An 11,004-nucleotide genomic window follows, 5' to 3' on the forward strand; every position below is an offset into this window, starting at 1 on the left:
TACGTTTTTGTGGTTATTTTATTTATAAACATGTTTTGCCCTGAATTGTTAGTGATGAACTGAAAACAGTTTCTTCAATACAGTGATCATATAACACTTCAAATAGTTATAGTCTCTCATTTCACATACACTACTGAGGATTACTCACTCCAGTTTTTCAGATTACCAGTAGTATTTGTAGACAACATCCTGCAGTAAAATAAAACACTCTGTTCGATGAAAAAGATTACATGCAGATAATTAGGCTATCCATGCTTAACAGATGATAACCATGTGATAGGACAGATCAGTCTTACTGGTCCAGCTGTGTTTGCTCGTGTCATGAAAATGACAAATAATTGGTATATTTTAGTAAAGTTGCTGGGGAGGATATTCTCTTTTAATGATAAGCTTCTTTGGAGAGAGCATGTTTTAAAAGAGATTTCCCTTTGCTAAAAGTTTTTATTTTCCCTAGATCATTAGCTATTCTATATTGATACTTACAGTGCTTTAGCCTGTGCTTGTGTTCTGCTTCCTATTCAAGATACCACAAGTGTTTACAAAGCAAGACAGTAATCATTCAAACGGGTCTGCCATTTTCAAACCAGTGAAGGTTTGAGGTAGTAGAGACCTTCAGCAACCCATGCTTGCTATAAAAGGAGACTATGCTTGTTGTAAGTGGCGACTAGTGGGATCGGGTGGTCAGGCTCACTGACTTTGTGGACATGTCATTGATTCCTAGTTGTGCAGATCAATGCACATATTGTTGATCACCTGATTGTCCAGTCCAGACTCAATTATTTACAGACCGCCGCCATATAGCTGGAATACTGCTGAGTGCGGCGTAAAATTAAACTCACTTTCTCTCTCACTCCTATTTTCAAACAGGTCTGTTTACCCCTGTGGTCACACCCAGTGGTAACGCATTTGCTTGTCACACTGAAGACCTTGGTTTGATTCCCCACGTGGCCTATTTCTGAGGTTCCCCATCGTGACATTGCTGGAATATTGTTTAACAGTGGCATAAAAGTAAACTCACTCTTACACCCTTGTTCACTCTTTGGCTTGGTCAGCGCTTATCACTGTTGACAAAAGGAAAAAAGCCCAAAACATCATATTCCTCCCGAGTTGAACCAGCTCAAATATGTACTCTGTGAAAATGATTCATGGAATTGTTTGAACATTATGTTTGAGCTGTGGACCCAGTTTGAGCAATGTACACTTGATATCAATTATATATGCCAGTTTATTTGATTAGCTAAACACTGCCTAATAAATTGTGATAGGTTTATTTAGAATCAATGGGATCCCCTAGTCAGACTTGGTTGACATGTCTTTGTATCTCAATTGCGTAGATCAATGTTCATGATGTTAATCACTGGATTGTCTGGCCCTGCCTTGATTATTATTTACAGACCAGCACAATACAGCAATATTCCAGCTGTGTGTCAGTGAACTGTAAATAATCATGGATCAGACAATCATGTGATCAACATCATGAGCATCCATCTATGTAATTGGGATGTTTTGACATGTCTGCAAGCCTGACCACCGGATCCCATTAGTCATCTCTTAAGACAAGCACGGTCACCTTTTGTGGCAAGCATATGTTGCTGAAGACAAATTGGAACCTGGATGTTCATGTATCTCTTGGGCAATGTGCAATCAACAAATTCTCAGAGCCGATGAACCATGTCGCTCCTCTTACAGGAGACTAGGTTGCCATTCTTGTTCAGAATGCAAATAATATACTTGCATTTATATAACTTTTGCCACATACACTAGGCTAAATAAAAAAGTGAAATGTTTCTCGGGCATCGTTGCATCACTTTTATTTGAACATGTAACAATTTTTTATAGCAAATCAAAAACAATTATTTTGACTCTGCCGCATCCCGTTCATCCATTTGTCCAATGAGAGTCCGTGAGAATGACTACCGGTAAATCTAAAACTCATTAACTTTCCAAGCTGTATTTGAGAGAAATAAAAATGTATTCCTCTCTCATCACTTATTTCTATCAAAAATGAAGAAAAGGCACACTTCTGAAAAAAATGTGCCTGTGAAACATTTAATTTTATTGATGCAGCCTTAGGGGCATTCGATTGAGTAAAATTCCACCTCGTGTTGGTGTTGTCTTTTGTAAGCACAGACAGCCTTGGCATATCTAAACAGTGACTGTCCAGTGTCCACTGTAATCAGTAGTCCATCAAGTCTATAGAATGAGCAGTTGATTTGTTAATCCTCAACCATTGTGACAAAGTTTTACGGGAAGAATTTAATATTGGAACCAAAAAAAAAGTGGGAACAAACGCTATTCTCATCATTTTCAAGCAGTATGACCAATTTCTCTTCAATAGGACATTTTAAAGCTGCATTGATTTACTCAGACCACGATTTGTTTCTTCATAAAAGTAAAAACATAAATTTCATTTAGGTGTCAGGGATGGCTTTTTCAGCGTGAAATCCACTCAACGTCTACCAAGTACAATTTTCATTGGACAGTTAGCCTGGCCTCAACCAATCATGTTTTGCTTTATTTCAGTGCTTGGAACTAAGTTGGGGGTAAAAACATTTATTACATTCTGGTGGTATGGAAATAATTAAAATAAACTCAGCAAAATTAAAACCTTGACACTCACTAGTTTTCAAATAGTGTTTTGAAACTTTTCTTGAAAGAGTTCTTGTTGTGATTATGGTTACATGCATTGTCAAGGGCATTACGTCACACATTCATTCTACTGGTTGGGCCTGTGTCGCATGTGCGAGAGCACTGCACTCTAAAATAACGTTTCCACGTGCCACAAGTCATGTGACCTATTGATACACATGCAATTGATCTCATGGTGGCAGAGCAGAGTGTCATCTCATAAAAACACGGTTTTATGATTAATTATTCGTTAATCTGCAATGCCGCGACTGTCAAACATTCAGCGTGAACATGTCATTGGCATGCTGAATACAGGAACGTCCGTCACTGATGTTGCGAGGATTGTGGGATGCAGTCGACAGACCATCCATAATCTCCAGACATGTGCCCATCAAATTGGAACCACAGCTGACTGCCCCTGTCCTGATCGACCACGTGTGATGTCACGCAGAAGACCGACAGATTGTCTTACATCATTTGCGTAATCGGTTTGTCAGGGATCAGGTACTCGTTCCAAAGCTTTTGCCATTCATAGCAGCTCATGGCCCAGGTCTGACTTTCCAACAGGATAATGCCATACTGGCAAATTGTTTACAACGAATTTCCTGGGGAACGCTGGCATCACTATCATGGAGTGACCCTCAAGATCTCCCGACCTCAACCCCACAGAGCATGTGTGGGATGTGTTAGGCAGGTGGCTCAAGCAAGGAACCCTCCACAGAACTTGCAGGAGCTTGGTGCCATGTTGGTACAAATATGGCAGCACATTCCCAAAGCTGTGTTCAGAAGCATCATCCAATCCATGAGGAGACATATCACAGTTGTGAACGCCCACCGAGGACACACCCGATATTGACATGATTTCATTAAGTTGTGACTCACAGTTTTTTATCATGGGCATTGTAGTCGCATTTCCGGTGGAACCAATTCCATGACAACCATGATCTGTATGCTACAGCATCTTTAATGACAAGAGTGAATACAATCATTATTTCAAACCCATTTTCCAAAATGTTCAAATTATTGACTTTGAAACAAGTGTAAAGTTTTTATTTTGTTGAGTTTAGTTTTAGAGTCAAAATAGTGATAATGTTTATTGAAAATTGAATCCAAGGTGTCAGATTAAATTTTTGATGAATTGAACGGTTTCAACCCTAGTATTTTTCCTTTGTCAACTGGGAACTGACATTCAACCTTAGCCATCTGTTAAACATTTTCCCTTACTAACCAAAGGGTGATATTATATAATGCTGGTTAAGAGTTGGAACCAAAAGCTACATAAACCAAACTTGAGTGATTTACTTTTGAGATTGCAGTGTAACGTTTCAACAGATAAATGATTCCAAATAGAAATTCAATTTGTCAGGTTGATAAAGACAAATCTAATCCAGAAAAGAAAATTACTGTCTTCTTACATAGCATGGTTTGGGAAGAACAAACATTAAACCTGAGCATGATGTTTTGGGTTCTTATCATTTTCCACTACAACAACCACTTTCATTCATCCACATCAGAAATTTCAACTTTAGGCTTGTCCACACCATTCTTGATTGACAAAAAGAGCACAAGAAGCAGACTACGTCCCCAGAGTTTATTATCACATGATACAGACTTAACGGTAGGACTTCTGGTATCTGGCACGAGCACCAGGTCCACCAAACTTTTTGGGCTCGCAGCGCCTGGGGTCAGCAACAAGCAGTGTTCTGTCGTACTGGATCAGGATGTCCTTGATTTCCTTCTTTGAAGCTTCATCTACATCTGAAAGTCAAAAGTTATCTAACTTAATGGCCGTCTTGGCAGAGTATTTTAAACATAAGTGATGGAAATGAACCTAAGAAATAGTATTTCTTGGTTTCTTCACATTTGTTCTGTACCATGTCTGTAGTAAATGAGTGAGTATGATTAGTTTTACGCTGCACTATTCCAGCTATATGGGAACAGTATGTAAATAATTGACTCTCGATATAAACAACTGGAACACAATGACATGTCAACCAAGTCAGCAGGCTTGACCACCCGAGCATATTAAGTCGTCTCTTACGACAAGCATGGTTTAAAAACAATCAATTCTAACATGGACCTTCACAGGGAAATCTAGAAATAAATAGAGGAACATGTGTACATGTTCATGTACTTATCTCTATCAGTATATTTTCATTAGCATCAATTCTTTGCGGTAACAGGACAGTAACATATATTTCATATGGAGTAGTGAACCAGCTTCTACTACCAAGCACTAATAAAAACATAAAACATGTACAATTCTGATGCTAATAGAAGTGCATGGTCTGGAGTAGCTTCCCAAAAGAAATTACTAGTACAATGAATGGTAGAATACAGTACAAACTACCACTGATGGATAGCAGACATAGATTAAAAGCAAGGTAGTAAAAGCAAACTATGGGTGAAAAACAGTCCCTAACTTGTCTATGCCATTGGACTAAATTATGATTGGTGGAGGAAGACATTTTTCTTCAGTTGGAAGGTGGTAAGCATGTTCGTCAATGTTAGTGTTTTCAACAAGGACATAAATGCATTATACATGTCTTAGAGATACACTATACACTTATACTCTCTGAGTACAGAATGACATAAGTATGTTGGGAATAATCAACATTGAATGGTTGGATTCTATTTCATTCATGAATGATGAAATGTTAAGTTCACAGCTATCACTTCACCACATAATGGAAACTGCAGCTACTTACACTTCTGGTAGTATGCAACAAGAGACTTGGAGATGGCTTGTCGGATGGCTAGCAAAAAGAGTAAACAATCTCATCACACATTATAACAAGACAGAGAAACAGTCAACTAGAACTCTTTACAACTACATGTTCTGACATTGACGAGATTAATTATGCCCAGCATGTCAAGGTCAGCAGGGACAGACAGAGATGCTAACTTCCAATTGATGCGTAAGGAATCTGACCTCCCATAAACATTTGGTATTTTCACAACAAATTAGGGATCCCTATAAATCGTTGCACTCAAGGAAACTTTCCAAATGCCATTGAGTGAGTTTGAGTGAGTGAGTTTACTTTTACGCCGCACTCAGCAATATTCCAGCTATATGGCGGCGGTCTGTAAATAATCGAGTCTGGACCAGACAATCCAGTGATCAACAACATGAGCATCAATCTGCGCATTTGGGAACCGATGACATGTGCCAACCAAGTCAGCGAGTCTGACCACCCGATCCCGTTAGTCGCCTCTTACGACAAGCTGAGTCGCCTTTTATGGCAAGCATGGGTCCAAATGCCATTACCTATAGCAATCCTATACAACTGAAACCCAGCAGCAGTTTTTGTGAATGTTAAGTGAATAAAATATACTGCATATAATTTATCAGGCAGCCTCTTCAATGTGTAGATTACTTTCTTGTGCAAACAATTTGAGAACTCCTGTACATAGTGTTGTATTTATTTAATTATCATTATTTACAGTCAAAGATAATCCTAGCCCACCAGTAAGACTATCTATATCCTTGACACAGTCTGAAAAAAACACACACACACACAAAAAAGATCGGAATGAAGATGGCTTTGTTGGAATATGAGTATGGACACTTTGGGGGATGATTCTGATAAATTCAGGAGAGTTGACATCTCTAAATCGATTTCCTTGTCCACAGGTATGGGAAGTGTCTCGTTTTTCACCACTTCCAGCAATATTACAGTAATAACATGGCAATACACATAAGAGTTGTGTTTAGTTTTATGCCGCTTTTACTCCAGTAATGTCCAACAGGGGAAACAAGAAATGAGCTTCACACATTGTATCCATGTGGAGAATTGAAACCAGGTTTTGCCATGACGAGCAAACGTTTAACCACTTTGGAGGACTGATCTAAAACCATATTTATACTTCTCACAAAGATGACAGTGAGTGTAGATATGCCTACCATAGATCTGTGCCACATGACCTCCACCTCGGACACGAACACGGATATCAACACCGGCAAATCGTTCCTTGCCGAGGAGCAGCACAGGCTCTTGGAGCTGAAAATGAAAAACACTCTAAATTAATCTGATGGTTGTCAAAATGGACCATAAATTCCGTACTGACCCACAGGCAGTCAGCAATATTCTGGCTATATGGTGGTAGTCTGTAAATAATTGAGTCTGGACAAGCCAATCCAGTGATCAATAGCTTGAGCTTCAATCTATGCAAACGGGATAAGATAACTTGTCTGCAGTTCAGTGAGCCTGATCATCCTATCTCGTTAGTTGCCTCAAATGACAAGTATGGTTTGCAGAAGACCTATTCTAACCTGGATCTCCACAGGTGACTTAATTCTGATGACATACACATCAAGGCAACAGAACCAAGTCACTTCCTTAAAAAGAGCCAATTACTAGCTAATTCAGATGAGAATGAACTACTGATTCTACACAAGAGCTTACATTAGTGGTAGTCTTTAAATTTATATATTTTAAACAGGCCAATGAAATTCTGAGTTAACTGATTTTCTTCAAGAATTATAACTCACCTTAGCCCTCAAGATCTGTGGCTCGAGCTGTTCCAGGGGACGACCATTCACCTTGATCAGGCCATTTCCACGCTTGCAATGAGCAACAGCTGTGGCAGTTTTCTACAACACAGGAAAATCAACAATAATAATAACGTTTACATTGTGCACATGAACACTAAATTTCCTTCCTATTTTTGTTTTTGATAAACTAAGGCAAATTATTTTAATTAATAAAATGCTTTTCTTTAACACTAATGTGCTTGATTATCAAACTTATGCAAGCTTATTACTGGCATACAGTCTAAATAAACATTGTCTCAGTGTATTTCATTACACTCCACCACTGAGTCTAACAAAACCTAGTAGAAGGTTGCATCAGGTAACCTTTGAGCTACTTATAATAACCGTCCAATCAAATGCGAGACGGTTAAATAGATTTAACCAATGAAACAACAGCTACTATTTAGGGATCAGAGGGACTTTCAAAATATTCAGGTTACTGACACAGATCTCTCCACAAACAAAAATCTGCATATAACATAGTTATTTGACCAGCTGTATATACGCTTTTGGGGTTCTGTTGACATGGTAACCATTAGCCAATATTTCAGCCAGATGACATCCTTCAACATTGCCAAAAACACTATTTTCAGGGAAAGTTTACTCACCGTTGTCATGGTTGTAAAGTGTGCTGTGTGCATTACCCGGGAGGGATCGTACACTAAACAGCATTCAGAATCGTTTGGGTACGAACATTTTCGAGATGAAAAAGTTCAAAAGGTATGTGTGAATGTCCACTTTCGTGATTTGTAAACTGTGTTCTGATTGGTCAATATCAAAGGTTACCTGACGTGACCTCTCAAGTATCATAATGTTTCATTAGACTCAGTGGTGGAGTGTAACAAAAAGCACCGAGGATAAGTTTACTTAAACTGTACTGGCATACCAATGACCATTCCACATACCAGTCAATAGTTTGGTAGGTATTTCCCTGCTGAAATTGATAGATTAAAGGTAAACATAAGGATTAGGGAAATTATTATAATGCAACAGCGAGGTACTGATGCATCAGAGAGTAGTATCAGTCTGCAGCTAACTGTGCTTCAACTTGCAGGAATATACAGTTCACAGATCTGGGTGAGCTTATGAAATTACCATCAGTTGTCATGCTGAATATCCAATGCAGGCCTAGGTTACCTCTTCCATTTTTAGGTTTAAGGTAGGTAACACAAAAATCTATGACTTTCATTTAGATTAGTTGTGTTTATGGGTCAGCTATGCAAAGCTCTATTGCAATTAGAATGGACTGCATAATTATTACATCAAGTTTTTTTTTTCTCAAAAATGGTTAATGACAATGACTACCTAAGATGAACCATGAGGACATGATGAGCAAGCACTTATTTATGACAGCATGACAGCACTACAGACGTGTAGTCCTCTATCTTTTCCTCTTATTATTTGCAGATGACATTGTTCTCATTTCTAGCACTATAAACGGCCTACAGAAGCAGATAAACGAATTAGAAACCTATTGCCAAAATTATTGTCTAAGTGTAAACATGAATAAAACAAAAATAATTGCATTCAAGAAAGGAGGTAAACTATCGAAAAAGGAAATATGGTATTATAAGGGTAATGTCGTAGAAAGAACTACATCATACAAATACCTTGGAGTATATTTTACAAACATTCTGTCATGGTCGACACACACAAAATACGCATCTGTGCAAGCACGTAAGGCTCTAATCGGTATATTAAGAAACCTGAGAGTATTAGGAGATATAAATCTAGCATCCTTTTTTAGAATATTTGACACCAAAATCAGTCCGATTTTACTTTATGGTGCCGAAATTTGGGGCTTGAAATACTTTGATTGTATAGAAAAAGTTCACCTATTTGCTTGTAAAACATTTCTCGGAGTAAAGATGAGCACACCAGACGTTATGGTATATGGAGAATGTGGCAGGTTTCCCCTCCACATATTCCAGCAAACTAGAGTGATCAAATATTGGATAAAGTTATTAAACATGTCATCACACCGTTTACCCAAAAAATGTTATGAAATGATGTTATTGTTGCATGAAAACGGTAAGCAGAACTGGGTATCAGAAGTAAAAAACCTACTCTTCTCAACTGGATTCCATAACCTATGGTATGATCAAAAAGTGTTCGCCCCATCACTGTTTTTAAATACATTCACACAAAGATTAAAAGACATATATCAACAAAAGTGGTTGGGAATTGTTTCATTATCAACAAAGTGTAAGTATTACTCAACACTAAAAACCCACATTTATACTGAAGGTTATCTATCATGTGTAAATGTTAAGAAATTCAGAACAGCATTATCACGTTTTCGTTGCTCATCCCATGATTTATTGATTGAAAAGGGGAGATTTATGAATATAAAAAGAGAAGATAGACTATGTAAATGTTGCACTAACAATGCAATAGAAGACGAATATCATTTCCTTCTTGTCTGTCCAGCATTTGATACACTACGTAGAAAATATATGAAAGAATACTATTTTGTACATCCATCGATTGCCAAATTCTCTTCACTGTTGACGTGTTCAAATGAAAAGGTAATCCAAAATATTGCAATTTTTATTCACAAAGCTATGCTATCCAGACAATTCTTCTATAAATGATATGTATATGGAGTGCGCCCTACAAATGATATAAAGATATGTGTGATATCGAGAAGTGAGTGATTTAGCATGATACTATATTACATTTGCTAAAATGTCATGTATATGATTTGATATGCCATTATATATGATGTACAAGCTGATCTTTGACATATGATATATAGGATATGACGTGAGACGATGATATGATGTATTATGATATGGTATGATACTATTTCCGATGTGAGAACATATATGATACGACATGACATGACATGGTACCATCTGATATCATATGATCTAATATGACGTGATACAGCATTATATGGTATGATATGACTCCATGATATTATACTACTTTATATCATGAGTAGTATGATGTGAGTTTTATACTATAGGCCTGAGGCCTTTCAGTATTGAAATAAATAAACTAACTAACATACAGACGTGTACCCCAGGTATATGTTTCTGAAAACATATAAATACAGGATACAGGAAAGTATCCAAGGACAGTTATATTCTGTATTAAGTTGTTTTCTTTATCAAACCTGCCAGAAACGTACCTGGGATACATATCTGTAGAATCTGTTTGATCAACTTAGTAGCAAAGCTACAATTTTGTACACATTTCTGTATGGGTTCATTGTCATTGACTTCTTACATGGCAAGCAAGTATTCAATGCAAACGTCACTTCACGACGCACGTTTAAGGCAATCAGAGTTGACGACTGTCACATATTAACATGCCACGTGACGGATCCCATGAATCTGTGCATCACCCCTGCAGGCAGGTGTTGTGAAGCCCTAATATTGAAAAGCGAATTTGATAAAGTGTGCAAAAATCTGACTGTTAACCACGCACCTTGCGTCCAAATACTTGGACAGATTGTAGGGGTCCTTTCGACTGTGTAGTCCTGTGAAATAGAATATTGAGGTCAGCAACGATTTATTGTTTGCATAAACAAAATAAGTGAATGTGTGTTTAGAACAATATTGCAAAGAAATTGAGAGTCCCTCACTTCTCGTCACGTTCCCCAGCCATGTTGGAAAAGAAAGGAAGTCAGAAGGGCAAACTATTTCCGCTACAGGGGCCCCTACTCTCTACCTTATGAGAGTTATTGTATTATTTAGTATATCTTCATAGATATAAGTCGCTTCAAGGAACATGTGCAACCCACCTGTTCCACGTATTCCAAACTAAATATGTATAGATGACTATTACCTTGACAAAGTGACAAAGATTCTGATTCCTATCACAACTCCTGGCAG

The 11,004-nt window shown here is 37.8% G+C and overlaps 1 protein-coding gene across 1 annotated transcript; it reads right to left on the reverse strand.

Moving 5' to 3' along the window:
* Positions 1–4,205: 4,205 nt before the first annotated feature.
* Positions 4,206–10,809, reverse strand: LOC137260597 (small ribosomal subunit protein uS9). Its single transcript, XM_067798191.1, has 6 exons — positions 10,755–10,809; positions 10,598–10,649; positions 7,121–7,222; positions 6,533–6,629; positions 5,337–5,384; positions 4,206–4,386 (listed from the first exon to the last, which is right to left on the reverse strand). The coding sequence occupies exons 1-6, from the start codon at positions 10,775–10,777 to the stop codon at positions 4,241–4,243; spliced, it is 468 nt and encodes a 155-aa protein (XP_067654292.1). The 5' UTR covers positions 10,778–10,809; the 3' UTR covers positions 4,206–4,240.
* Positions 10,810–11,004: the final 195 nt, after the last annotated feature.

This window comes from Haliotis asinina, chromosome 14 (assembly GCF_037392515.1).
Source record: "Haliotis asinina isolate JCU_RB_2024 chromosome 14, JCU_Hal_asi_v2, whole genome shotgun sequence".
NCBI classification, from domain to species: domain Eukaryota; kingdom Metazoa; phylum Mollusca; class Gastropoda; order Lepetellida; family Haliotidae; genus Haliotis; species Haliotis asinina.

Excerpts from the sequence above, each read along its gene's own strand:
- LOC137260597 (XM_067798191.1), bottom strand. The coding sequence starts at position 10,777 with ATGGCTGGGGAACGTGACGAGAA. Across the intron at positions 10,650-10,754 it reads GCTGGGGAACGTGACGAGAA|GACTACACAGTCGAAAGGAC; the intron begins GTGAGGGACTCT and ends TCTATTTCACAG. Across the intron at positions 4,387-5,336 it reads TGTTGCATACTACCAGAAGT|ATGTAGATGAAGCTTCAAAG; the intron begins GTAAGTAGCTGC and ends TTTGACTTTCAG.